The following is a 27,227-nucleotide window of genomic DNA, read 5'->3' as shown; positions in this document are numbered from 1 at the left end:
TACTGTGCAGCCGTACGACCAGAGCCTTGATCAACTCACCCGGTAACCGATAGAGCGCACTCTTCTGCACGTCCGTTCTGTTCACGGCTGTGCAGCGCGCAGCCACTGACGCCCAAGCGCCTGAGCGGGACCACGTGGATCGCCCACAACTGGATTGGCTTCTGCTAAATATTAGCCCAGTTCCTCATCCACCGCCCAATCCTGCCCTCGCCTCGTGTTGTCGATATATAATTTCTACATTGGACTGTACTGTAGTTTGATTCTTTTCCTGCGGGCACAATCATCTCTCAACTCCAGTCAAGAGTCCTATCCTCTCTTGTTCATCTATCAGTTCCAGCCGGGAATCAGGTCGCAGACAAGCCCAGGCTCGGTCCCTTTGTTTGCCCAACCACCTGCATTTCCTCCACCGCTATTGTGTGCGTGTGTGTGGAATCTTCGATTCGGCTTTGGGATCGCCTCGAGACTCGGTTCCGTGGTACTAATCCATTCTCCTGGGCGTGTAGAACAAACACGCCACAGCAGCCATGAGTGAGGTCTCATCAACACGACTTTATCTTGGGAATCTTCCCCGCAATGGTACGCAGGCCTTTACCACCACACCCTAAGATTGCAGCCGGCCCTGGTTCTGGATGTCATCTGTGTGTCCACGCCTTCTTTCCTGGAGAACTGGAGAGCCGTCTGTGTGTTCCTTTGTGTTTTCCGTGATTTTGATGCAGCCACCTCTCCGTCCTCAGGACCCGGAATAGGACAAGAGAGGGCAGTAGGCCAGGAGTCCTGTGGTTTCTTCTGTTTCTTCCTTCCCGGATCTGAGTGTGCCACATGAGGAGCTGACGTGTGCCGGGCACCCTCGCTGGGTGTCGAATGCCCCTTCCAGTCACGAAGCAGGACATCGAAGAGCACTTTAGTGCCCATGGTACGGGAAAGATCACGGAGATCAAGCTGATGAACGGCTTTGGTTTCATCGAATATGAGGATCCCTTAGATGCCCGTGATGTTGTACCGGGTAAGTCGAGATCATACCAAAGGTGCAGCAGAGCCCCGTGCTAACTCACTAACTAGCCTTCCGTACGTATTTCTGGATGTGGTTCCCTTGGTCATCCCAACTTAACCAAAATGTTATGGTCCAGACGGCAGTGAGTTCAAGGGCGAACGCTTGACCGTCCAGTTCGCTCGTGGCCCGCGTCGCAAGGATCCGTACAACGGTCATGGAGACCGTCCGGCGCCTCCGCGACCGCGCCGCACGATCTACCGGATGCAAGTCTCTGGTCTTCCACCCGACACGAGCTGGCAGGTTAGCATACCAATCCCCATTCCTGGATCCTTTCTGGAGTGTTTGTCGTTTTGGTCCTGGCCCCTTGGTTCCTTGGTCTGGCGTTGCTTTGGAGATTGGACTGGACTGGCCTTGTCCTTGCTCCATTGGAGTTCTCGCCTAATCTTTCTGGGACTTGATTGCGATTTGGTGGATTGGAGATGATGCCACTGGTCCACATAGACTCACGTAGTGTCTAGGATCTCAAAGACTTCGCCCGACAATCTCAGGTTGATGTTGTCTATTCCGAGACCAGTCGCGAGCGCGATGGGAGAGGGTGAGTAAAGCCAAGGGTATTGCTGTCCCATTATCCACTGACTGTTGTCCTCACACAGGTTTGTCGAGTTTGAGACCGCCGCCGATCTCAAAACGGCTGTTGAGAAACTCGATGGCCTCGAGCTGAAAGGCTCCCGCGTGACATGCACTTCTGATGTAGGAAAATCTTTTTATATCTTCAGGAAAAGCAGTTCAACACTCACCGATCGCAGATCCAGGCTTACGATGATCGTCCTCCGTATCGGGATCCTTATCGCACCCGATCTCCGCCACGACGGTACCCGCCTCCGCCTTTCGACGACTACGACCGGCGAGGCCCGCCGCCGCCGCGTGGGTTCAGTCCCCGTAGCCATTACCGCGAACGCTCACCGCTCCCCCGGCGGGACTACTACGATCGGGATCCCTACGGTCGCCGGACACCCCCACGCGATTACCCTCCGCCGCGTCGTCCGTATGATGATCCGTATGACACTCGGCCCCCGCCGCCTCCACCACGCCATTACGATGACCCTTACTTGAGTGGTCGTTACGGCCGTCCTCGCACACCGCCTCGTGGTGATTACGGTGGCTACGATCGCCGTCCTTACTGGTAACTTATGAAAGGCCCTACGACGTTATGACCTTGACCCTTGATTGCAGCAGCATGACGATGACGATGATGATGATGATTTCTTCCTTTTTTTTTTTCCCTTCTGCTTCAAATTTGTCGTTGATCTGTTACGTCTGTGTTTCCTTGTCGATTATGCCCAGTTTAGCCATGAACAGTTTATGAGCTGGTTGATGAACCGCAGCACATACACTATTACAGATGTATTGATCAACAGCGGGTTATGATTTTCCTTTCTGTGAGAGAGAGCAAGGTTTTTACCACGCTGATTGAGAGAAAGAGAGCTTAATTGTAGCTGTCGGTCGGACGGGTTGGCCCGGGAGGGGTTTTTCTGCAAACAAACTGACGTATGATGTCGAGACTGGAGTTTCTTGTCTGGCGTGGGTAAACGAAGGTTTCCTTCAAGCCCTCACAACTAATCCTTCAAACGAGTATTTGTATATATCACACAAGTGGTCAGTCATTATTCATAATTGAATCATTTCGTCGAGGCATCCCAAATGCCACACGATTGACCCCGCTTATGCACGCAGACTGAACTTCGTAACAAAATATTTTTTTTTTTTTTTTTTTTTTTTTTTAGCTTGACCAATCTCGATCTACAATTCATGTCTGCCATTAATCTCCGCGTCCCCCGTCGTCCTCCCGTGGTCGACCATGTGTGCCTCCGCCACATCAATCTGCCGCTTCCCGTTGGACCGGATCCATGGCGTCGATCCGGTAAGCCGCAGCCGTGCTTCGCGGACGTGAAGCTCTCCTACTCCTCCGCCATTGCCGCGGCCACCGCCGATGACGTATCATTGTCCATTGACTACGGGAAACTATACCGGCGGATTGACCGCGTCGTCCAAGATGCGGGCAACAATCATCCTACTACCAATAATCCTCTAACGGGGGGAATTGCTGCGCTGGATCTTCACAGCCATACATCTCCCACTACCGCTGCCGCCAATGTCGCCCATCATAAAGGCGACATCCTTCTCGGCCACGACGTTCGAATCTTGGCCGGCCTACTCGCCGATTGTGCCCTTGGCCTGCTAGACGAGACTATCGCCGGGGTGCGCCGCATGTCGCACGTGCACCAGATCCCGCCCTATGGCCAGGCGATCACCAGTCGCCGTCGGAGCGACGCCGCGGCCGCCGCGGCGCGTGCCTCCGCAGCGGAATCCCTCGATACCAGCTTCGGCGAGTGCGAGGTGCGCGTGCATCTCCCCAACGCGCATCTGCGCGCCGAGGGAGGGCTGACCTTCCGCAGCGTCACCGCATGGGCTTATGACTCTCCAGCTGCGGCGGCGGTGGCAACGACGTTGGATACCGTGGCAGTGGAGGGCACCCGGCAGAACAAGGTGATCGAGCAGGAGTTTGTTATCGAGAGGATCCGTTGCTACTGTATTCTCGGGGTCAACTCGCACGAGCGACTCCAGAAGCAGTGCGTGGTCATCACGCTCGCCTTTCGGGGCTCAGGAGAGACGGCCTGGGCATCGACGGTCGTCGAGACGTATCAGGATCTGACGCGAACTGTCGCCGAGGTTTGCTTTCCGTTATCTTCCTGCCGGCGTCTTATCTGCTAACAATGTATGTGCAGAGAGTCGAAGGTACATCCTATCAAACAGTAGAAGCCCTGGCAACTTTCATCGCACGCATTGCAACCGTAGAATTTGGCAACGACCAGGTCACCGTCCGAGTGGAAAAGCCCAATGCCCTGGCATTTGTCGACGGTGCCGGCGTCGAAATCACTCGGTCCAAGGCGTTCTTTGCCGAGCAGGATTTTGCCAGACGCAAGGAGGGGCTGGAGCCGGTGCCATGATTCATAATTCGGGAGCCGTGCTTCGACTCTTCAAGTTGGGTTGTCAATCTGTCGAGACTCCAGATGCCCTGTGGCCACTGCGGCGCTCTCTATTCGTGAATCCAGGATTCACATGCAAAAATAGTCCAATCAATTGTTTCCATGTTTGGTTTAGCGTGACATATTCTGGCCAATTATAACGCTGTACTTCGAATTTACGAGCAAACACACCAACTAGGAAAATCGAATTTCAGGATTGAAATCCGAGTCTTTCAACAGTCTTGTGCATTTGACTGTTGTTCTACCCTCACTGCAGGTCACTGTTCAGAACTACGGAGACACTTGGATATATCGAAGATAGGTTCCATATGGGTTTGTGTGCGACCAAGATCCCCGTTTCCGCCTCCGCTACGACTCTCTTCGCTGCGTCCGTGTCCGCTGGTCCTCCGGCTGTGCTGTTCTGCTCAATTGAGACGAGTGTCCCTCCTCTTGTTCTTCTCGGTGAGCGCGTGTCAACCGCCTGGGTGGGTTGTGTAGGGGTCGATGGTCCGTCCTGAGCAAGGACGGACGGTCAAAACTTGAGACTTTGTTGATCCGTTTTTTTCCCGCGTTGATATCAAATTCGGTACAGTATGGGCGTCGTCTACAGAATGATGGTTGCATAGTCCTGATCACTGCCATATAGACGACGTTCTTTTTTTCACTGCCCCGCAATGCTCGGTCCCGCGACGACGAATAACTTGCGCCGTTCGGCCTCGGCGACCCGGCTGGCGACTCAGTTTCAGTTGTTGAATGAACGATCTCCGTCGCAGGCGGGGATGGACGATTTAGATGTCGGCGATGTGTTTTGTCCTCAGACTGTAGATGGGACGGGTCCGAAAGTTTCCGGAGAGACCGGATTCCGACTGGAACCAGCCGAGGACGAGCCAATAGCCGCGAGACCGCAAGTGAAGCTGACCATGGAAGAAAAGAAGAAGTTGCGTCGGAAGAAGAAGAATAAACATGCCGATGGAGGTGTGGTGGAAGTGGGCCATGATACCCCTGCGCTGTCCACCGTTCGTGGGTTCAACCTGGCACCATCTGGCGACGAGGATTCGGACAGGTCAACGCCGGCGGGATCTCGGGCGATATCCCCACGACTACCCCCGACGAGCGCGAATAATGGCGTGAGCGCACTCAAGCTGCAAATCGACGCATTGAGTCTGTCGGAAAGCCGTGCTTCTTCCCGGACGACGACAATGAGAGACTCCGGCCTGGCCAGCGACGCGGACAGCGAGCAGACGGAGACTTATGAGGTGGATTTAGTCGACGACTTTGTCAGTCAGGAAGCTGTGGAAGAAGAGCATTCATCGTATCTCGAGCGGGGCGGAGCAGATATGATGCGGAGCGATGACAACGTCTGCCGGAAAATGAGCAGTAAGGATTTCGAGCCGTTGACATGTCTCGGCAAAGGCACGTTTGGGACGGTTCTTCTCGTTCGGCACAAAGCAACCGGACGACTCTATGCGCAGAAGCAGCTGCGCAAGGCGTCCATTACCGTGCATAAGAAGTTGGTCGAGCAGACCAAGACCGAGCGCATGATCTTGGAAAGCGTCAACCGACATCCGTTTGTGGTGAAGCTGTACTACGCGTTTCAGGATCATGAGAAATTGTATCTCATTTTGGAGTATGCTCAAGGCGGCGAGCTGTTCACGCATCTGGCCGCGGAGCGCATGTTCAGTGAGGACGTTGCGGCCTTTTACATGGCGGAGATGGTACTGGCGCTGGAGCACCTGCACCAGAACGTCGGGGTGATCTACCGTGATCTGAAGCCGGAAAACTGTCTCTTGGATGCGGAAGGCCACCTGCTGCTGACGGACTTTGGACTGAGCAAGGTCGCGGTGAACGAAGACGACCGGTGCAACTCCTCGCTGGGTACGATCGAGTACATGGCACCGGAAGTCATCCAGGGGAAACCCTACGGCAAGGCGTGCGACTGGTGGTCTCTGGGCGCATTGGGATTCGATCTTTTGACGGGCTCCCCGCCGTTCAAAGCCAACAACAACGCCAAGATTAAGGAGAAGATCGTCCACCAGAAGCTGAACCTGCCGTACTACCTAGGTCCCGATGCCAAGGACCTTCTAACGAGGTTGCTGCGGAAGGAGCCGCACAAGCGACTGGGGTATCACGGCAGCAAGGACATCGAGACCATCAAGAAGCACCGCTTCTTCCGCAAAATCGACTGGAAGGCTCTCGCGCGGCGCGAGGTCGAGCCGCCGATCCGTCCGCTGATCACGGATCCGGCGCTGGCGGAGAACTTTTCGGCGGAGTTTACGAGTCTGCGGCTGAGTGCCATTGACGCGGATCCGAAGATGAAGAAGGTCAAGCGGGAGAAGATTGAGGAGGATCCGTTCCAGGGGTTCAGCTTCGTTGCATCTTCGAGTTTGTTGAACGAGACGGTTTTTGTCATGAGTGAGACTCGTTAGCTGTAGATAGTCCTTTTACATACTGTGATCTTTGGACATTTGAATAGTCATTTTTGGCAGTCTGTTTTCTCCGGAAGAACAATCATCCATGCGCCAAACCTGATTAGGAAATCATGTTTTTCGTAAATTGATGATCCTCTTTTGACGCCGACACGATAAGCCCCCATTCACGCGCGCCTGCTTCGGTTCAATGTCGAAGTTTCTCTCTCAAACCGACATTCCCGCGCGAGACCGGTGAATTATATTCGCCATGGTTGAACCGCGCAGTCAAAGAAAACTCGCGCAAAGTCGTTCGACGAGATAACCGGCTCATCGAACGAACCTTAACAAAAAGAACCCCCCGTTCAAGGAGAAAGGAGAAAGGAGAAAGATGGAGAAGAACACCGACACCGAGATGAAAGACGCATCGGCACCGCATACACCGAACCCGAACGCCGCGGCGGCGGCGCCAGCGATTCCTCCAGTGCGACCTGTGCCGGCGCCGCGGAACCGTGTGCTGCAGGAGGTGCAATCGCAATGGTACTTTACGGACGAGGAGTTGATGCGCACCCCCTCGCAACTGGACGGGATGAGCATGGAGGCGGAATTCACGGGCCGCAGTAAAGGAGTCAACTTCATCACCCAGGTCGGGATCATGCTGAAGCTGCCGCAACTCACCCTCGCAACGGCGGCGGTCTACCTCCACCGATTCTTCGTGCGGCATAGCATGGTGGATAAACCGCAGCGACCGGGCCTCCATCCCTACCCAATCGCCGCGACCGCGCTATTTCTCGCCAGCAAGATGGAAGAAAATAGCCGTAAGATGCGCGAATTCGTCGTGGCGTGCTGCCGTGTTGCGCAGAAAAAACCAGACCTAGTCGTCGACGAGCAATCGAAGGAGTTCTGGAAGTGGCGGGATACGATTCTGCATCATGAGGATCTCTTACTCGAGGCGCTCTGCTTCGATCTGCAGCTGGAGCAGCCGTATCGAATTCTCTACGAATTTCTGTGCTTCTTCGGTGTGGCGGATCATAAACCCTTGCGGAATGCGGCGTGGGCGTTTGTCAACGACTCGTGCTTTACGGTGCTGTGTCTCCAGTTTGAGCCAAGGGTCATCGCGGCCGCTGCGTTGTATGCTGCAGCGAGGCTTTGCGATGTGGCTTTCCCGGATGATGCTGCGGGCAGACCCTGGTGGGTGCAGATCGATGTGGATTTGTTCCAGGTCCGTCGCGCGTGCAACCGGATGGTGCGGTTGTACGAGACAAATGCTACGCCCGTGCATCGCCAGTCGCATCCATACCCGGTCGTCTTGCCCGTCGACGATCACAATGAAACGACCCGTCTCGACCACGGCAAAAGCTCTCCGGCGGCGGCAGTTAATGGGCGGAAGCGCTCCCTCGAGCCGGAGCAACAACAGCCCTCTCCATCGTCGGGAGATCTGCAATCTCCGAGCAAGCGGGCTCGTACGACGACATCTCCGGACGATCAGACCGCGGCGACCAACGGCCATGACCCAACTTCTTCTTCTACTTCAGCAGCAGCAGCACCACCTCCTCCTCCTCCTTCCTCCTCCGCCCCTACTACTTCTCCTCCTCCTCCTCCGAGACCATCCTCCCGTGTCCCCGCGGCATACCGTCCTCCTGCACGTCCTCCCGCTCCGCAGAATCAACCTCCTTCATCCTCTTCCACTCAGCCTGCCGAACAACAACGTCCGCCAGGTTCATCAGCTGATGGCGCCCAGCCGGAGTCATCGAACCCTGAGCCTAACCCAGCCCCTTCTTCTTCAAGGGACGACATTGAAGAGGGGGAGGTTGATGGGTGAATGATGTATTTTTGTCACTGATAACCTGTAATGAATGAATGGAATCGGTAGTCTCAAATATCTCTTTTTTTTTTTCCACTACAGTACTCCGTAGAAGAGAATGTATCAATGCAAACGGATTAAATAGCTATATTCAAAGCCACGAGGTGACTTTTCGTCTCCCCCGTGAAGATTAATCAATCCGCTAATAAGAAATGAGTAGGATATAATACAAAAACACATAAACTCCCGCCCAAAAATATCAACATCGGATCACATAAAATCATCAAGACACTCGTAAGCCAATGCCAGTTCCTGCCATCCGTTTTTGTATCCCATACAGAGTGAGAGGAGAGATAAAAAAGAAAAAGGGGTATATTATATATCTGCAAACATCTCATCGAGCTCATCGACTTCCACCGTCTCTGGATCCCGTAGGTCGCGCCATGACTCCATAACGTCGTTGTACTCGTCGTCATCATACGTGCGGATCCGTGTGAAGACGGGGGTCTTGGTTTTGGTCGGGAAGCCAGCTCCCTCGACCATATCGATAGAGCGCTTGCGGCTGGATAATGTGGATGCGGACGATGCGTCATCCACGGACGCTGGTGTTGCGCCGCGCGCGCTCTCTGCGATGCTTTGTTTGAGGGAGAGGAGGCCGTCGGCGGCATCGCCCGAGCCGGACTGTCCCGTTGATGCTGTCGTGCCAGACGACAGCGACGAGGAGACCGAGGCGAGAGACGGCGATGGCGACGTGCCGAAGAGTGCGGCGGCGGCGGCTTCATCCGAGTCCGCCCCGCGTGCGGCCGACGACGCGTCGTGTGAGAAGTAATCTTCGCCCTCGCCCAGCGCCAGAGGAGAGTCTTCGTCCATCGGCGAACCGCTGCTGAAGCTGTCCGTCGCGCCCGTCGACCCATCGTCGGGTATGCTTATGCTCGCGGAGCTGTTCTTGCGGCTCGCTTTCTCTTCGGACGTGCGCTCGCGCACCGAGCTCGCGGTCTGAGTAAACTCCTTCTCGTCGCCTTCCAAGGGTGGCGACGCCGCTCGGTGACTATGGGGTAACCGATGCGGCCGGCCGTCGCCGAATGCGTCATCGCTCGAATCGCTCGTGCCTTGCCCATTCAAATCGCCATCAAACTCGGACAGGTCGATCTCCGGACTCGGCGACCGTTCCCGCGTGTCCATCTCCTCGTCCTCAAAAACCTCGCTGGCGGGAGTCGACGCGCCGGGGGTGGCGGCGGATGCGTCGTTGAAGCTCTCCGGCAGTGGTTGATGGGGGTACGCGGTCAGGTAGTAAAACACCTTGCGCGGATGGACGTTGATCAGCGCCTTCCCGATAGGGCACGGCGAGAGCGCTGACCATGGGCGCTTCATGTAAGCGTTGAGTCGCGACGCGAGCAACGCGGCGGGATTTGCAGAGCTGTTACAGTTAGTATCGCATTCGCAGTCCAGGACAGGGGTATGATAACTTACTTTGCGACAGTTTCATTAACCGTGGCTAAGATGTTGGCCAGCTCCCGGACCAGATGCGGTCGGTTACCCGTCTTCTCCAGCTGCTCGATGGCCGAGACGACGACGTCATCGTTGATCCCGTCCGTGTCGATCTTGCGCGGCACCGCGTCGCGATCGTCGCTATCGGGCGACGGCGGCGGTGTCGGCTCATGCGCGGCGCGCGTGGCGGGCGATTGTTGCCCGTCCACGGGCAGTTGTTGCTGTTTGGCATCGACGTCGGGAGGTGGCGACAACGAGTCGTGTGATCGCTTGACCTTTTTGGACGGGGGCGACTGGTCGTCGACGGGCTTGGACATGGAGGGAGAACGATGCGAAGAGCGGGAGGCGGTGGGCAGGTTGATGCCCAGGGAGGGGAGAGAGAGCGACTTGCGACGGGTGTTGTAGGGCATTTTGGGGTTATTTCGGGGCGGAGAGATACAATCACAGGAGAGGAGAAGAGAATACAAATACAAGGAAGAATAATAACCAAGGATACCCCCAAATTTAACTATCAAAACACAATGAATATGAAGGTGAATGTCCCCCGTCCAGGGATGATGATGAGCAGAAGGAAAGGGGAGGGCGCGCAATTCCAGGCACAGGCGGGATTCTTTGAGAAATCAAGAGAACAAAAAATAACCTCCAACTAATAAACTAACCTCGCAAATCAGCGTGCAGAATCAAAAGCAAGATTTCAGTGATTTTGTCACCCGTCTGATTGGCTCTTTGATCCGTGGTTAATTTTGAATTTAGACAGTTGGAGTGCCCGGAAATTCAGGAATGCCAAAAAAACGCGAACAAAAAAAAAAAAAAAAAAAAAAAAGTAGGACACCACAGCTTTAGTGCCGAGCTCAGCCGATCAGAGCTCCTGATTGATCCGTCCGCCTCTCATGCATCTCAGATACAGTATCCTATCGCAGATTGATGCAAACAGTGATGCATCAACAAAGCCCTTACTACAAGTCTCCTTGCACAAACGGAGCTATCGATTCATGTCTCGATTTGCCTTTTATCACAATTTTTCTCTACTCGACTTGTAGAAATTATCACAATGGAAAAAAAAATTTTTTTGGTGAGGTTACATAAGCCGCTTGAACGGCAAGAGCTCTGCCGAGCTCCTTCCTGGAACATCGCCATCTCCATCTCCGAGGCAACAGTGCTGGGGACGAAAAGAGGGCAGGCACCAAGAGGGGAAATCGCCCACCAAGAAGGCCATCCACCAACCAGAGGCTCCGACAGAGGTGCCGCAGTGGAGAGCCGCGCTAAGCCTAATCGGGCATAACCAGGATCCCGGGTCCTGCTTGGCGTGGGCAGTGCCTGAGCTCTGACGAGCGGTCAGCGGCGAGCGTGCAGGCGGTGAGCGAGATGGGAATTTGCTTCGGGCGGGAAGACAGTTGATGGAAGGATTCGTATGATGAAATAATGAGAGCAACAGATGGGAGATAACCCACCTTTCTGGTCTGTCTCAGAGTGAGAGCAAGGGGTCGACCCAGACAGCCCACCCCGCACCCGATTGGCCAGTTGCCATTGGAATAAACCGGTTGAGGCATTGAGCGAACCGCCCTCGCATCGTATGATTGTGGAGGAGGTTTGGTCAGAGAGGATGCCTCTTTGTCGGTTTGCCGCCCGCCTCCCTCTCCGCGTCGACGTCATCCTCCTACATGCGACATCGGCGCTGAAGGAGGGATGGAGGATGTTCACGTTTGTGGCCACCCTGATTGACGGGCAATGGCTGAGTTCATCGATTACTCGTCGGATCGAACGGAAATGGAACATCCGGAATCCCCGGTGCCGGGCTGACGCTGGGCGGAAGCGAGGACGAGTTCGGCAACTCATCCAAACTGTGATAAGCGCCTAGGCTCGTGGCAAGGTCGTTCAGCAGCGTCTCGGTCGGCACGGTGGCCAGAGCCGCATTCCAGTCGTAGGGTTCTGCGGCTTGCGGAAACGGCGCAGGGGAGACCATGGTCGCGGAAGAATAGGGCTCAACAATGGTACCGGTACAGGATAGAGTAGGCATGTCGCCGACGTCCAGGTTCAAACCCCTGGCAATCCGCCGCAGGCACGTATCGCACAGCTGCCATGCGCGATGTGACGCCACGCTGTAGGCGGACATGGCATGCAGCCAACGGATGGCCTTCTTCGCGGACTGCAGCGTCTGGGGCTGATCCTGCGGCGCATGCAAGTTACCGAATGATAGCTCCAGTAGGAGCACCGTAGTCGCTTGCATCATGTAGTGTAGGATGCACCACCACGGAGACAGCTGGTACAGCTGCAGCGGATCCGGCGCATCGGGAATCAGATCGAGCATGCGCGAGGCAGACTCGAGCGTCAGCATTGCCAGCCGGTGGCTGAACGTCGACACTTCTCGCGACTCCTCCCGCAGGCAGAGGTATGGCCGGCCCAGAGTGATGCGAGCACTGTAGTACTGAAACGCAAGCCCTAGCTTTGCGCGCACGCGCTCAGGCGGCGCGTCGGTCTCCTTGTGAAGGAAGTTGAGCGAGTCGGGCAGTTGTGCGGACCATTGGTCTATGCGTGTGCGGAGGTCGTCGATGCGCTTGTCGACGTCGGCTCGCGGCATACGCACCGCGGTGACCGTATACACCTTAGAGATGATTTCCTGTGTGATCATGGCCAAATCGACCGACAGGAGATGCAGTAGGCCCAAGTTGAATGGCATGCCCTTGAGCCACGAGGACCTGTCGCCAGGAGGGACGGACGAGCTGGCCATGGCGCGGTCGATACGGTCCTCGCGCAGCGACTGGTTGCTCATGAGCTCCTCGACGCCGGGTTCGGAATACCGTTCTTCTTCATACGGAACCGGGAAGGGGGCCGTGGCGATGCCGTTCGAGACGTGGGATGCCCGTCCGGTCATGGCTTCGAGGAGATGCTCCAGAGTATACAGTGACCACCATACGCGGTACCGAGACTCTTTTGCAGCAACTGGCATCGTCTCGCTCGTATTCTTGAGGTTGAAGCCGAGGGTGATGGATGACCGCACCGCCAAACTCAACAGTCTCCAAGCTCTTGACATTATCAGCACTGAGAGCAATATCTATATTCTTCAACATACCTGTTGATTTGATCCGAAGCAAGAAGATAAAAAGCGACTAAGCCCTCCAGCTGCACCTGCTGCAGGTCCGGATGCTTAAACAAAGCATTGCCGTCCAAACTGAGACGCCGCGCACGAGAAAAGTATACTAGATGGTCATTTGGATCCTCGCTCTTCCACGGCGCCTGGACGAGATGTGCATGCCTCGCCGCAATGGCAAAGACGATATTCAGAATCGCCAGCCACGTATCTCCAACAGGCCTGGCCGTTCCGCCACTCTCCCACAACTGGCGAAACTGCGCTGTGAACAACGGTCTGCTCAGAATGGGGAAGAACGGATGCACGGTCGCCAGATAATCCTCGAGCAGCTGCTCGGCGTGCTCTCTGGCTGGCAGCTGTGAGACATCGACGACGGGATCGAAACCACCGGACACATCCTGGTCGTCTAGATAATAATTGGACGCTGAGACTGGATCGTCGTCCTCCCCAATCCCTTTCTCACTTGAGACCATCTGTCCCGGCATCAACTCATCGGGCGCCCCGGTTTGCGACCGCTGCCTTGCCTCTCGCCGCACCCGCTGCATCCAGCTAATCTCCGAATTCTTCCCAATAAACCCCGTCGCCCGCGCATGCTCGCCGCGGTCTAGATCCTCCTCAACGCGGTCTGCAGTATGCAGCGCACCCGCACTCGCCGATGGCGATGACACAGCTTCCGATGCCGACGACCTCGACGCCGGCGATACTGTCGCTTCCGTATGATCCTGGGAGGGACTAAGCTGCTCCGCCGTATACCTCGCCAGTGCGGACCCGATCCTCTCCGCGAGTCGCTCGTCAACGTTGCCAATGGAACCCTTTACGTCCCGAAGCAGTGCTTCGTAGTCTGCTGCTTTGGCCGAGAGGGCTTCTACCGATCTATCTTCCAACAATCAACCCTGGTACACGTGTAAACGAAGAGTTAGGCTACTAGGTAACTAGACTGACCGCCTCATATCCTCCATCACAGCACTGCCGCCCAAATAAGGCTCATACCGACACTCAACTCCAAGTTCTCGACACTGCCGGCACTCGGGGACTTCACCAGAGCACTTCGTCTTGCGTTGGCGGCATGACAAGCATGCGCGGGCGACGCGCCGGCCGGAGCGACCGGGCCGGCGGCCGCGGTGTTGACGGGGAATTGGCACTTTGGCGGGAGTACTAGAAGTACCAGTACTCGCAGCAGGCGAGGTTCGCACACTCGCCTCGTCACCAACCCCGATTCCGACGAGGGGCGTTGCGAACCCTCCTCCCTGGTAATAAGGCGAGGAGAATTGTTGTTGATCGGCAGGCTGGTCCATGAATAACCATCAGATATACATAAACTTCTGATTCAGGCACGTATACAAATACGAGGTGAGCATTTCATTCCCCAAGTCCTTTTCTTACATCCAGTGTTGTCTTTGGCCCAGTGGCAACTTAATTCACATGATGAATGGTTCGTGACTCGTAGGACTCGAATTCCGGGGCCATGTAACGGTCAGCCATCTGGTTACCTCTGCCCTACGGAATGAATCAAATCATTGACCTACGAATAACTGGGGGTGAGTCACTGTCGATCAGATCGGATCTGACAGATCGATGGATCGACAAATGTCCCCCCCCCCTTTCGGTTCCATCCCGCGCAAGGTGGAGTTTTCTGCAGATCAGCCGCAATCATGCAGCAGATGATCAATTAAAATCTCACCTTCAGCCCCTGGCAGGACGTCATAGCTGAGGCTGATTTGGATCAGATGCACGTGACGAGCTGTGCATTCCTTCAATCCTGCGGGATCCTTCGACGAAGAATCATATTTTGGATAGGATGGAAAGAAGAGTTCATTCACACCTATGAAGACTGAACCACCCAACCAGACATGTATCTGTTTCAATAAATACGTCCCGCAAACGCCATCGCTATGTAGATGAGAATCATTAGATGAACAGAATATTAGCTATTTTGGGCCCAATGACAATGCAATGCAATCACTCCTCCTCGCTAACCTCACTCTCCTCGCTCTCTTCCACCCGGTACTGCTGTTGTAGTTGCTGCTGTTGTTGCTGCTGCTTCGCCTCCTCCTCAAACGCCGCCTCCATTTCCGCAGCAAGCGGATCGAATTCGTCATCCTCCTCTGGATTATCATTATTATTAACACCCGCGGTATTGGTCTGCGGTTCTGGCGGCTTTGCAGCAGGGGAAGGAAGGCGGAAATCTTCAATTTCCTCTTCCTCTTCTTCCCCCTCTTCTTCGTTTTCATCATCGTCCGCTTCATTGGCAGAAGTGTTGTTTGATGAAGAAAAGTGTGCTGGGTTGATTTTGAACGCCGGCCGGGTGGGAGGCGGAGAGCCCATGTCGATAATCAGATCGCCGTCGACAATGATATTGCTCGACGAGCCGGCGGGTGATGGGGCAGCAGCTTCCTTCTTCTTCTTGGAGTCGTGGTCCACCGGTGAGACGTCGGACTCTTGGTCCCCACGCGGCTTGGATTTCGACGGCGGCAGCGGTTTGGCTTCAACCTTTGGCTGAGCTTGTTTCTTTGCCGGCCGAGGAGCAGCATCGCTCTGCGATGGTTTCGCTTTGGTCTGTTTCGGCTTTGGCTTCGCGGCGGCCGAAGTCGTTGTAGCTGCCGCAGGAGCTGATCTCGGAGGTAGACTCGGGGTATTGACTCTACTTGCGCCACTAAGACTATGCGGATCAGGCGTAGTGCAGGCTGACACTGATAATCCTGTCTTCTTCTTCTTGTCTTTTTCATCCTCCTGCTGCTTCGCGAGAAAATGCCGGAAATCATATGGATTATCCGGATCGGCCGCCTCCGGCGTGTTATCGTCATCCTCGTTATTATCGTCTTCTTCACCGGCACTGAAGAGATCATCGCCACCGGCATTACCATCAGCTATCGTTCGCAGCTGCTCGTACTGCTCAATCACATGCTTGCTTTGCCCGGGCGCCGACCGTAAATTAAAATGCAGATTCGTACTAACGGGTTCCAGGACAAACGCCTTGCGGGCCGGATCGAAGATGAGTACGAGGTTCTGCGTCTCGGATAGCTGCTCCGGTAGTGAGGGGTCGACGCTGCCGGTGTATTTGTACTCGAGGGGGCCACTCATATGCTCCGCATTACCCGTGATGGTCAAGTCGTACATATCCGACGTCGATGACGACGAGGAGGAAGATGGTGTGATGACCGCCCGCTGTTGCGGAAGAGTCGACTTGCTCTTGTGGTTATACGTAACGCTGATGAGCTGGTAGTCATCATCCTTCTTCGATTTTCCGGCCAGCTTCTCGCCCAGCAGGATGGGATACTCGGCCTGTTTTGTCAGGTCCACGTAGAGCCCAGCCGTGCTGGGAGGCGGAGCGAGAGTCGCCATGACGGTCGTCGGACTCGATGGGCGGTCGTGGCAAGAGAGTATGAGGGAGACTGGTCGGTGTGTAGACACATGTATAAAGAATATTTTAAGAAACCAGGAAACGCTGTATTCCGATCCGAGTCTTACTTCAGCTGAAGTCTACAGATGATTCATGATGGTCCTGGTGAAATCCCATCGATCGTCAGGCTTATTAACTCACAGATGCCATTATTGTCTCCGCGGTACGGGCGCCTCCGAAGCTAACCTTATTGGGCTTGGTATGTGAATGGATGCTGCATGTTGATTGGCCGAGGGATTCTCAATGCGGAGGATTCTTTGTTCCTCCACGGCAGTGAATGTGGGAATAGAAGAAACAATACGTGATACGTACAATGCCGATTCATTATTTCATTTGTAACATACTGTGATTCAGAATCTATGATACAAATCGATCTGATTTATTGCGGTGATGGAGTCTCGGACGAGCCCCCTTTGCCTCCGGTCGTACTGCTCGTCAACTGCTCCAACCGCCCGGCCAGGGCGCGGTGCTTAGCCATGATCTGTTCCCACTCGCGCGGCTCGGATCCCGTGTCATCATCCATGCCCTCGAGCTCGGTAAGGATCATGCCAAAGTCTCCGCCCAGCCGGCCCAAGCTGGCCGCGCAGTAGAGCACCTGTGTCAGGAGACTCTCCCTGGCACTCCGATCCCGGACATTCGGTAGATACGTGCGTAGCGTATCGGTCAGGAGCCGGGCCAGATGCATGGGGAACGTGGCGATGGCCGGTGGGAGGGCTTGGAGCGGATCATTATTCGTGTTCCGCGCGGCCGGTTTTGAAGAAGTAGTTGTAGACAGATGTGTTTGTGTCCTAAACCCTTCCAGTCCTGGCACGAAGCCGTCGCCGGGATGGTCCGGCGCAAAGATGTTCTTGTAGAGCGACACAATCGCGAAGCTCTGCTCACGGTAGATTTCAATGTATCGTTTGAGAAACCGCTCTGTCTGGTGGCCGTCGGACCACTTGTTGCTGGCCGAGAGCGACTCCTGTTGCCCGCTGGTACTATTCGACGCTGCCAGTCGCCGTTGCGTCTCCTGGTCGGCTAACTCGCGCAGCGGATCGAGCGCCTCGAGCATCGAGACGAGGTTCGCGAGACGGCAAATAAGGAACAGAGCGCCAAAGGCGCCCTCACTGGTGGACGGCGACGACGTGCTACTACTACTGCGCGGATGTTCCAGCTCCGGCGCCACGCGGCGTAACCAGCCTACCGTACGCATCGCCGCAGCCAGGCGGATATTCTGCGTCCGCAGTGCCGCGATCAGGTTCGTAGTCATGTCCTTCATGGCGGCTTCCGCCTGGGCCACGATGTCTCTGACGAGCGGCGAGTCCGGGTACAGCGCATGGAGACGTTTAATGTGCGAGTAGAGATCCAATGCAGAGGAATAACTGCTCGTCGTGGAAACCGCAGATGTCCCTCCGCCCGCGCCCTGGGCTGGAGAAGAAGTCGACGACACCGCCGTCGCTAACAACGCCGGTAATTCCAAGACGTCCGAAATTCGATCGACATTTCTCAACAGCTGCATCGCCTTCTTCCTGCGCTCCAGAATCGGGTTCTCGCCTGTGCGGCTGTACGTCGTCGAGAAGCGGACGGTCTCATCGTCCAGCCGGGGGATGGCATCCTGGAGCTTCTGCACCTCGCGCGACAGGCCCGGCAGTGAATTTTGTAGCGTGGAGAGATGGTCTGCGGAAGCAATGAAGGCGCGATGGGAGCGGTTGGCGAGGGCTTGCAGGGAGAGTAAGGTCGAGTGTGCGGACTGCGCGATGGACTGCGGCTCGGTGGTTTTCAGTGCATCGAGCGAGAGGGTCGTCAAACGTGTCAGGTATTTGGCCGTCGTCGGATCATTGGCCGACAGTGACGGGCCCTGTTCGCCCAGGTGTGGACGAAGAAGGTCGAGGAGGGCGTCAGACATGGCTTGGATGGATTAGGATCCATCGCTTGTCGGAAGGGTCGCCATTGAGTTAGCTTTCGTCGCAGGATGAAAGCTCCAGTACCAGCCACGTATACGGAGTATTTCACATGCAAGAACGCGCACAACTTGATCGCGTCCGGAAAATGATTTATGATCAAATTCTACAATGGACACATGTTCTTTTACTGACGGCGAAATTCACCTGCATAACGCTGGGTGTAGCATTGATTGACTACATGCAAGAATCATCAATGCTATCGATCGAGATGCGTAGATTGACATTTTTTTTTTTTTTTGCTGATTTTTTTAATGTGTCCGCTCATGAAAAACCCAGTGCTCGACTGCGCTCAAAGGCGGCAATTCTCAAATGATCAACTCGACAAATGAATCGAGGTCAAAAAAAAGAAACCAGACAAGATGAATGTAAAGACCCCCTCAACCATGCCAGTCCGTCCCCATGAATCAAAAGTATTAACACCACTATCTCGAGTGGGTGAGAAGAAAAATGCAGAATCACACAAGTCTATCAAAACACCTTCACAGTGCCGGGGTAATGCCGGGAGAAATCGAAAGAAGAGAAAATGAAAATGGAGAAAAAAAAAAAAAGACAAAAGTCATGAAGAAAGCAAATCATCAACCATCATAATTGTTCCTCCTTTTCCGTTTGAAACCTGATTCAATCGTCGACGAGTCAAGGAAAGAAGAATCGAACAGACAAGCGAGCCATACTTTTCAAATGAACCGCCAACCCAACCATGAAAATAGAACCTTGAAATTGATGTGAGCGGTATCACGGAACAAATAAAACAAAAGATCGGAAAAAGAAAATGACAGAAATTCGGTCAACCTGCAACCAAAGGTTGCATAGCTCCGAAATGGTTCGCACACAGGTACTCCTGGTGCTTGGCGCAGTACAAACAGCCGCACGACGATCCATGCCCGGTCCACACGGGCTGGTTCGACGGCGCATAGACTGGTGTATGGCGATACGACGGCGGCCGCGATCGCGGTGCTTGCGATACAAAAGACTGCTGCGGCGGCATCCAGGTCCGGGTGTACGGCGGCGGAGCGTTGCCGTACAGCCACGGTCCAACATTGTAGTAGTCTGGTGTGTTGGGTCCGCTATGCGGTGCCGACGGCGGGGAATATTCAGATGCCGCCGGATTCAGCCACGAATTCTCGTACGTGTTGCTGCGCTGGTACTGAGGCGGAATCGGTCCATCGGGTGACATGAGCGGCTTCGGAATGCTGTACGGTCGCTGAATGTTGGTCTCGATGGGAGCCAGCTTGCGGCGGGACTCCATCCCACGGGATGCCATCTTGGCCTTGTAGTTCTCCCAGTGGGACAACCAGGTGGCGAAGCCATCCTGCGGATTATGGATGCGCTCATGAATCTTCCAGTCAAAAGCAAACAGCCACTCCAACTCCATCGCGTTCAGCTCGGAGACGGGAATGTTGCTCACTTCCGACCACGATCGGTTCTGGAATGTGTTGTCATCGAGGAACTTGCTGCCCAGGAGGAGAGCAGTGGTCAGCATGCGGTAGACCTGACCGGTTCCGGTTGCGTAGATCCCCTTTGCGGAAAGCATGCGCATCCGAGTGGCCAGGTAAAACAGTCCCAGGAGAATGGTCGAGCTCGGCAGCCGCGTCGACGACAGGATCTGGTAAACGTACTTTCGAAATGGGGGGGGCACTGGCTGTCCTGGGTAGACGCTTCGAGCTAAGTCAATATCTGCAAGGTTGATCTTGGTGCTGTACAATGCATACATTCCCTGGGCCATCTCAGCAACGAAGTCGGCCATTTGGTCCATCTCGTAGTCGAGGTGGGCGGCGACGCCCCCAGTCGGTTTCTCCTCTTTGGGTCGTTGCTGCTCTTCAGGCTGGGGAAGGGCGGCCTCCTGGTGTCGGCGGTACTGCGGCGGAATCGCACTGTCCATGGGGGGCAGTTGCACGCTGGGCCTGATCGGAGGCAGGATCGGGCCCGGTCCGTACTGCGGTTCATTCGCCTGCTGGGGCTGCGCCTGGGTCGTCGGGTGGACGGCCAAAGGGCCCCTCCCATTACTCGGGTGTTGCGGTCCGGACGGCGGTGGCCGAGGCGGATGCGAGTGCGAGTGTGGGTTCACTGGTGCGGGTTTGACAAAGCAGGCAGCCTGCGAGTACTGCTCGATGAACTCACAGCCCGTCTGCCCATACCGCGGCGGGAAGTTGGACGGTCCCGTCAAGTAGTAGGCTGGCTGATCCAGGTCCATCTTCACCGGCGGTGGCGTCGGTGGAAGACACTGGAAGCCAGGGTTGTAGAAGGAAGGCATGATGACTTGGGGTAAAGAGCGACGGGGCACGACGGACGAGCAGACGGCTGGACGCTGTTGCACTGGTTAGCACCGGTCGGATATTAGGCCGAGCATTACTAAGTCCGACAGAAGAAGCAAAAGACTGACCGTCTACTCTGCCGCCAGGTCCCGAAAGCGGGAGCGCTGCTCTGGGAGCGGCCGCTCTGTTGGGTGCGAAAGATCGAGGATCTCTCTAGTAGCCAGTCATTGATATTGGCGACGGACTGGGACTTTCTCTGACGATTTTCACGGAGCGGTCTTCTGAGTATTGGCCGAAAGGGGATGCTCGCAAATGGCACACTCGCAAAACGCCGTTCCCGATGTCGTGCAAGACGCTTGAAAACAACAGCAAAAACGATGACAGGAGTAGCAAAGGCGACGGCACGACGCAGGAAGGAAATGCAGTCACCCCAGGGAGAGGCAAACAACGCGTTTCGCGAAGGAACCAGCGGCAAATGCAAAAGAAAGGAAGGAGGAAGGCAAATGACGACACCACAACCACTCCGACACAACGACGCTTAATCAAAAGCTCGCTGACGAGAATGGAGTTTCAGACGAAGCGAGTCGACTGAAGTGGTGGGTGTGGCAGGGAGAGAAAAGGAGAAAAACGACGATGGACGAGAATGAGAAAACGGTTGATCCAGGATTATGTCAGCAGGGTTTTGCGTTGAGTTTGGGCCTGGGAATGGTGTGTGGGTGTCCAACTCCGCTAGCGGTCACCGTCACTATTCATGAGGCAACAATTTCTTGCCGTCTCATTTAATTCCGTCCATGCATTTTACGCTGTTATTCACTTATCTCTGCTCTGTACTGTACGTACTGCACTCTGTGTATTGACTGAAGGCGTGAATTCTGCATTTCCCTTCCTATTGTTATTTTGAACAGAATGAACGATCAACCCTTTATTCGCCGATCGACCGAGAAAAAAAATTCCTGAGAAAAAAGATGGAAAAAAAAAAAAGCCAAAAAAAGTCAGGAGAAGGGACGGAAAAAGACCACTCTAACCAGAACAGGTCTGGCGTGAACTTTGTGCGGCCAGTTGACATCGAGCGTGAAGCCATCAAATGATCAAATTTCCTTCGATCCTCGGGTCCAACTGACGCTAGTGTACGGGTCCATGCTCCTCAGCCATTTCCGAAGCAGCGACGCCATGGCCTCACTCAACGCCTGGCCCTAGTGGCCTGGGGGTTGACCGGGCGGTGTTCGGAGAGCCACGGAAAAGGTATGGTTCTGAGTGGTTGGGGTGGCATGGGGCTTGAAACGTAGCTGCGCTATGGAGTTGTTCACGACGAAACAGCGGGCAAAAAGAACGAAAACGTGATAACCTAGGTAAAGGGAAGCGGCAAATGACTTTGGCACGCTCTGGCGTGGTTACAGTGGGCGGTCAGACAGGCTTTTCGCACAGACATAAAGTCCGGGTTCGATATGATCGTAGTAGAGTCATCCGAGAAATGCAGGGCTAGAATTGAGTATTGTACTGTACAGTGTATGCAGTCCCTACGGAATGCATGTCCACCTGCACACTTCATGCAGTGAGCATTCTGTCACAGGTCCTGAGTAATGTACCCTGTTATCTGAACGACACCATTTGGCTTAGACGATTTGTTTTGGGCAGAAGTTCCAATTATGGCCATGAATCCAGTTGTTTGGATTCCGATGAAAATTCGAAATAACATGACGCCGTCGTTGCGAAACATATTTTTTTTTCTCTTCTCCCGGTTGATACCTGTTTTTCTTCCCACAGTGAGAGACGCGGGTTGGCGGCTTTAGCCGGACTCCACTGTGCGGGCATCGCCACGAGATGTCGACTCGCCTCTTGCTTGGCTGAACGCCGCTGCGTTCCAATTCATTTCAAACAGACAGCTGGCCATTACGACTGGGGGCTCTGGACTGCAAACTGGGGCGGTCGAGGCCTCAACTTTCTTTGATCATTGACCACCGCTTTCCTGTGTCTGATGACTTGATGACTCGATGTGAAGGTCACTGGATTCGCTTGATCGGGTCCATCAGGAGCAGTCTTCAGTGATTTTCACCAATCTCATGTGAGGAGGTTGCGGGATTTCTAATCCGAGAAAGGACGCTTGTCCACTCAGCGATTATTCGTGTTCCTATGACTTCATGATCCTCACTCGTATAAGTAATCAATCTATAAACAACAATCGTCCTCAACGAGATTACGAAGTTCCTAATTATTCTACCTGGCGAAGGTGATCACATGCCGAATGTCCAGCGCTGAATCACGTGATCATATACAAATTCCAAGTCCACCGGCATCAAGCGGAGGTGACGGAGTTGTTCTGCCTGTTTGAGGGTGTGACTTCATTTTCCATCGGGATAGGATCGTTGGGCAGACCGGCAGAGACTCGATATCCTTGAAAGGCCTGCGATCATCAATGCAGCTCACTAGTTCATCGGCATCATATCGGCCCTTGAGGTACTGGATGAATCTTGTTGCGGGATTGGGATCTGAACGCTAGCGGTACGAGCATCTTTTTACCCCTCTTCAACTTCAAACTCCAAATCAGCAAGTCAAAGCCTATCACTACATGTAATAATAACCTATGAGGTCATAAGAATGAACAGTCGAGGATGAGTAGACTCGGTGAGTCGCAATAGGTATTAGAATCCCGCAGAGAAGTCTGTCTAGGTGAGATTTTCGGTCCTTCTCTCCGAGATCATCCTCAATTTCGAGTCATTATTCTCGACGATGCCGTTATTCCCGCACTGGAAATGAGTCAAAAACTGATTGCATTGCTTTCGCTTACGATTGCCAATTTGTCATCGTGAAAGAAAATCGCGGGGTTCAAGCGTTGATAATGCCCCTGCAATACCCCTCTTATTTCATATGGTATTCGAAGAGAAAGCATTGTTTGATTGATACCTTGACACCTTGATACCTAAATGGCAGCTCAGCTCGGTTGGCATCGGTTAAGCAGGTACCCCTCACTTCATTAAACAAGTATGGAGTTAAGTACGACGGTAAACTTTGACGTGGACATCCAATGTATGATGTGCATGGACGGGAGTGGACCAGAGGAAGAAACGAGAAGACAGATGCGGAAGAGGGCCGAACCTTGATATGTGAAATGCAGGACCCCGGTTCAATTCACATGGTAGGAGAAGTTGGTATCGATTGATGCTACGGTCAAATCAACCTTGATGCCCTAAAAGGATGCCATTCAGAAAAATCGGTCTAATTGAAGCAAAGAGCACAAAAACAACCGTGACCAAGTGTATTACAGTACACATCCCGCCGCATGACGACACCGACCAACATCCGACACAAGGGAAAAAGGGAAAAAGAAAAGTGCGCCGAACCAGAATGGAATGTGATCATGTAGGTAATACAGGAATCCGCAGCAAGAACACTAATGCCTCCGGGGAAAATGAGCAGGCATTATGTCATGGATACCATGCGTAGCTCTTGAGCGGTGCAACTCGGGCACCATCGGCCGCCTCTGAGCTCCATTTGGACTTCCACGCATATTCACGCGCCGCCGCTTCGACCAACGCTTCCTTGCACTCGGGTGGAAGCTCGGCCAGGATCTCTGGGGTCATGAATTCGGGGTGTTCTGGGTCGAGCATGCGGAGAAGGCCGTTCGGCCCAATGTCATTCATGTCGCCGTCAGGGCCTGGTCGACCGAGTGTGTGCGACTCTGGGGTTTCGTAGACAATGTCGACAACGGCGAAGCGTCGCGCCAGTGCCGGGGGCACAGGAGGGAAGATGGTATTCTTGCGTTGCTTCTGTCCAGTGCGGCCGCGCTCCGTCTCTCTAGCCCGTTCGTCTTCTGTCGGAACGCCATTCGATAGCTGCAGTGATGACATTCCCTCCGTAAGCTTCCTGGTCGCCGTGGATTCTGGCAATGGTAGGCGCTCCCAGCGTGCGTGCGTGGGCTGCATGATCTTTGGATATTGAATTGTATTTGTATGCGGATCGTACACGCCGTCCAGGTTCGCACGGCGCTGGGCTGCGATGGCAGAGTTGAAGCGACTGTGGTTGTGAGTTAGCATGTAGAAGTCTTTGGAGTAGCATGGATGAATACACACCTCGCTTCTCTAGCATGTTCAACCATCCAATTATCCCCAGTCACGGCGATCCGACGCTTCCCAGATTCGGCGGCTCGCCCAGGCAGAGGACCTGAAGGCGCATTCGTATGATACACAGACGACGCGCCGTGCCATGCGACAAACTGATTCCGGTTGTAGGGCTCTCCCGGCGGTGGCAGCTTGTCCTCAGGAACCGCAAGCTCGCCCTCGACGTCGCCCCGTTCCCGCGCAGCCTGCTCGTGATAGTCATCGATCACTTTGCGACCCCCGATGATGATCTTGGCCCCGAACTCTCGGAAGACAGACCGCGCCGTTACTACGCCGATGGCTCGGCCCTTGTACGAATGCGGAATGATCTCACGCTCGATCAAGTCTCGCTTGGCGTCGTCGTCGATGATGATCTTGAACAAATGCTTATGTTTCTGGAAGAACAAGTAAGAGTCACGGAACCCAACGCACCGCGCCGGCTCTGTCGACAGCATGTACAGCCGCTCACCGCGGCCAAGGAGGGTAAATGTTCGCACGCGGTACTCCCGCCCACCTTGGAGATACCCATTCTTGTCGACCTTTTTCTCGCCTGCAGGGTCTTCGGGCACCACGACTTCATCGTCCACGACATCCAGCGTCGTCCCATCCTTGTCAACAACCACCTTCGTTGGCGTATTCGATTGCCCTCCGCGGCGGCCCCATCGTCCACCCCCCGTCGACGGTCGTCCACGTCTTCGCTTGGCCGGTGTGCTTACACTGGGCCGCTCAGAACCATCCTCATCCACGAGATCCCAGTCCGGCGGTCGATTCTTTGGCGGCCGACCTGCGCGCCGCTTTCGCGGGATCGCCGACGTCCGACCAATCGTGCGCGGTGTCTCGGGTTCAGCTGGTGTTTCCGAATCCGCGGCTGGAGTCGCTATGGCATCTGTATCTGCCTCCCCCTCTGCCTTGGCCTCGGCGCCTGCGGCATCTTCCTGCGGCGCGTCCGATTCCTGCTTCGGCTCCGCCTCTGATTCTGGCTCTCCGTCGCGACTGGGGTCTACGTCCGGATCCTCCTCCGGATCATCGGCGGCATTTGCGGCGTCGACATCTTCGTTAACATCGGGCGCGTCGACCAGCTCCTCGTCCGATAACGCTGGCACGCTAGAAGCTGAGCCTAGAAATGGGTTCCCGTTTAGTATACTTTTTTTTCCCGGAATTGGACACGCGGAAGCGTCATGATGTAGTGCAGAGCCAGAACGTACGTATGGATTGTGTCGCTGCTTGTGCAGCCTGCCGCGTCTTTCTCGCCATGAATCATCCACCAATAACGCACACAGGCCTCTGGCCGGTCTCTACTACTTGATGCTACGAGCCCTTTGACGCGAAGCTGGGACGGCGGGCCGGTCTAACGTTTTTCCGGTGAAACATGTCACGTGATACCCATTGCCGTGCCGATTGACCGGCGGGACCAGACCCTTCAGCGATCCAGCCACCAGTTATGAACTAGAAAGACAGTCTCACTTGGCAGTGGAACACGGCCAAAGAACATTCGATCCAGATGATCCTTTCGTACTTGGCTCAAAACCTACCCGGAGTGTTCTAAATGCTAATTGCAGCGCATCTCCGAGCCAAGGAATGATGTGCTCCGAGATCTGGCGAGAATCATTCATCGTACGGAGGATCCCGCTTCCGAACAAGATTTCAATCCGGTAAACCTAGAAGTGCCGTGAAGAATGCATCATGCTCGGGTAGCAAATTGGCAGAAGTTCGAAAACTTCGGCTAATAGTCCGTATTCTGGATGAACTTGACCTTGCCTTTTGGCCGAGGAATTTATCTGATCAAGTGATGGTACAATGAATGCATCGAGGCCAGCTGATTCAATGTAACTACGGGTAGATAGTGAAATCAGGGTTGCCAATTCAGCAGCAATGCGGTTGATCGTATTGTGCATCGGCCATAGTTCCATTGGCGAGCTGCTCGCGAATGACATCGTATCAATTTCCATGATGCTGCTCGCTAAGGGCGCTACATTTTATTCGCCATTTGACCGAAAATACTACGCACAGTACGGAGTATCTCCAGGACAAAGCTCGTCCCTACTTGGGTACCGCTGAGACGGTACGAAGGTCCCTTCGGGCAGGAAAATACAACATGAAAAAAACCACGCACAGAACAGCAGCAAATTTGGGTGTACTGAACACGAAATCAGACGCCCAACTGCCATCTCTCCAATCTGAGGCCTCGAGCTCTGAGAAAAAAAAAAAAACCTGAAAAATTCTCCATCGAGACTCCACTGTATCCGCTTTTTGGCTTTTCTTCAGAATCTCTCATTGATGAGTCGTCCCGGGACTCCAAGTACGGTGTACGGAGTACACTAGCACGGGAATCCAATTCGTGCTCCATGCAAACCTCGTCTGTAACAAATATTATAATTCCATAATATCTCCTCGGCCACGTTTCTCTCCACGTTCTGCACTCCGCTCCCCAGTCCTCTTTCATCTTTGCGCAGACGGTGCCGCCACCGAGTGGGCGGAGGGCTTAGAGAAAGTTCTTGGTTCTGACCCGGTCTTAGTCACTGCGTTTTTTTGACGCAGCCGCGCGAGGCCACTCAAACGCCCGTAAAATTCATTTCATCATTCGACCAGTCGGCCTTTTCCACCCCTCTCGCTTGCAGAAAATTTGACTTTGGATTGCCAGACAACCCGCTGTGGTCTCGGGCGAACTGGTCCGATCTATATTCCGGGGTCTCCAGCCATCGTGGTGGTTGAGACGAAACTGTCCTGCAGCGATCA

General features: G+C 54.4%; 11 protein-coding genes across 11 annotated transcripts; 4 read left to right on the top strand and 7 right to left on the bottom strand.

Moving 5' to 3' along the window:
- Nucleotides 1–861: 861 nt before the first annotated feature.
- Nucleotides 862–2,178, top strand: VTN49DRAFT_6766 (uncharacterized protein; the record flags this gene model as incomplete). The annotated part of the gene is made up of 6 exons (XM_069414960.1): nt 862–1,003; nt 1,060–1,065; nt 1,128–1,291; nt 1,510–1,586; nt 1,645–1,741; nt 1,798–2,178. 6 exons carry the CDS (start codon nt 862–864, stop codon nt 2,176–2,178), a joined length of 867 nt encoding a protein of 288 aa, XP_069264806.1.
- A 622-nt stretch (nt 2,179–2,800) lies between these two features.
- On the top strand, nt 2,801–3,999 carry VTN49DRAFT_6765 (uncharacterized protein; the record flags this gene model as incomplete). Its single annotated transcript, XM_069414959.1, has 2 exons — nt 2,801–3,721; nt 3,778–3,999. 2 exons carry the CDS (start codon nt 2,801–2,803, stop codon nt 3,997–3,999), a joined length of 1,143 nt encoding a protein of 380 aa, XP_069264805.1.
- Nucleotides 4,000–4,691: 692 nt separating this feature from the next.
- On the top strand, nt 4,692–6,443 carry VTN49DRAFT_6764 (uncharacterized protein; the record flags this gene model as incomplete). The annotated part of the gene is made up of 1 exon (XM_069414958.1): nt 4,692–6,443. The coding sequence occupies one exon, from the start codon at nt 4,692–4,694 to the stop codon at nt 6,441–6,443; it is 1,752 nt and encodes a 583-aa protein (XP_069264804.1).
- A 370-nt stretch (nt 6,444–6,813) lies between these two features.
- On the top strand, nt 6,814–8,244 carry VTN49DRAFT_6763 (uncharacterized protein; the record flags this gene model as incomplete). Its single annotated transcript, XM_069414957.1, has 1 exon — nt 6,814–8,244. The coding sequence occupies one exon, from the start codon at nt 6,814–6,816 to the stop codon at nt 8,242–8,244; it is 1,431 nt and encodes a 476-aa protein (XP_069264803.1).
- Nucleotides 8,245–8,601: 357 nt separating this feature from the next.
- Nucleotides 8,602–10,124, bottom strand: VTN49DRAFT_6762 (uncharacterized protein; the record flags this gene model as incomplete). The annotated part of the gene is made up of 2 exons (XM_069414956.1): nt 8,602–9,643; nt 9,697–10,124. The coding sequence occupies 2 exons, from the start codon at nt 10,122–10,124 to the stop codon at nt 8,602–8,604; spliced, it is 1,470 nt and encodes a 489-aa protein (XP_069264802.1).
- Nucleotides 10,125–10,792: 668 nt separating this feature from the next.
- VTN49DRAFT_6761 (uncharacterized protein) lies at nt 10,793–11,264 on the bottom strand (the record flags this gene model as incomplete). Its single annotated transcript, XM_069414955.1, has 2 exons — nt 10,793–11,038; nt 11,166–11,264. The coding sequence occupies 2 exons, from the start codon at nt 11,262–11,264 to the stop codon at nt 10,793–10,795; spliced, it is 345 nt and encodes a 114-aa protein (XP_069264801.1).
- A 188-nt stretch (nt 11,265–11,452) lies between these two features.
- VTN49DRAFT_6760 (uncharacterized protein) lies at nt 11,453–14,097 on the bottom strand (the record flags this gene model as incomplete). Its single annotated transcript, XM_069414954.1, has 3 exons — nt 11,453–12,737; nt 12,785–13,675; nt 13,745–14,097. 3 exons carry the CDS (start codon nt 14,095–14,097, stop codon nt 11,453–11,455), a joined length of 2,529 nt encoding a protein of 842 aa, XP_069264800.1.
- A 664-nt stretch (nt 14,098–14,761) lies between these two features.
- On the bottom strand, nt 14,762–16,144 carry VTN49DRAFT_6759 (uncharacterized protein; the record flags this gene model as incomplete). Its single annotated transcript, XM_069414952.1, has 1 exon — nt 14,762–16,144. The coding sequence occupies one exon, from the start codon at nt 16,142–16,144 to the stop codon at nt 14,762–14,764; it is 1,383 nt and encodes a 460-aa protein (XP_069264799.1).
- Nucleotides 16,145–16,581: 437 nt separating this feature from the next.
- On the bottom strand, nt 16,582–18,087 carry VTN49DRAFT_6758 (uncharacterized protein; the record flags this gene model as incomplete). Its single annotated transcript, XM_069414951.1, has 1 exon — nt 16,582–18,087. The coding sequence occupies one exon, from the start codon at nt 18,085–18,087 to the stop codon at nt 16,582–16,584; it is 1,506 nt and encodes a 501-aa protein (XP_069264798.1).
- An 842-nt stretch (nt 18,088–18,929) lies between these two features.
- VTN49DRAFT_6757 (uncharacterized protein) lies at nt 18,930–20,396 on the bottom strand (the record flags this gene model as incomplete). The annotated part of the gene is made up of 1 exon (XM_069414950.1): nt 18,930–20,396. The coding sequence occupies one exon, from the start codon at nt 20,394–20,396 to the stop codon at nt 18,930–18,932; it is 1,467 nt and encodes a 488-aa protein (XP_069264797.1).
- Nucleotides 20,397–23,819: 3,423 nt separating this feature from the next.
- VTN49DRAFT_6756 (uncharacterized protein) lies at nt 23,820–25,745 on the bottom strand (the record flags this gene model as incomplete). The annotated part of the gene is made up of 3 exons (XM_069414949.1): nt 23,820–24,408; nt 24,465–25,608; nt 25,697–25,745. 3 exons carry the CDS (start codon nt 25,743–25,745, stop codon nt 23,820–23,822), a joined length of 1,782 nt encoding a protein of 593 aa, XP_069264796.1.
- Between the last annotated feature and the right edge of the window lie 1,482 nt (nt 25,746–27,227).

Source organism: Thermomyces lanuginosus (genome assembly GCF_041956635.1).
Source record: "Thermomyces lanuginosus strain ATCC 200065 unplaced genomic scaffold VTN49scaffold_42, whole genome shotgun sequence".
In the NCBI taxonomy this organism is placed as follows: Eukaryota; Fungi; Ascomycota; class Eurotiomycetes; order Eurotiales; family Trichocomaceae; genus Thermomyces; species Thermomyces lanuginosus.
Note: the sequence above shows the minus strand (reverse complement) of the source record. Positions and strands in the feature narration are given on the sequence as shown.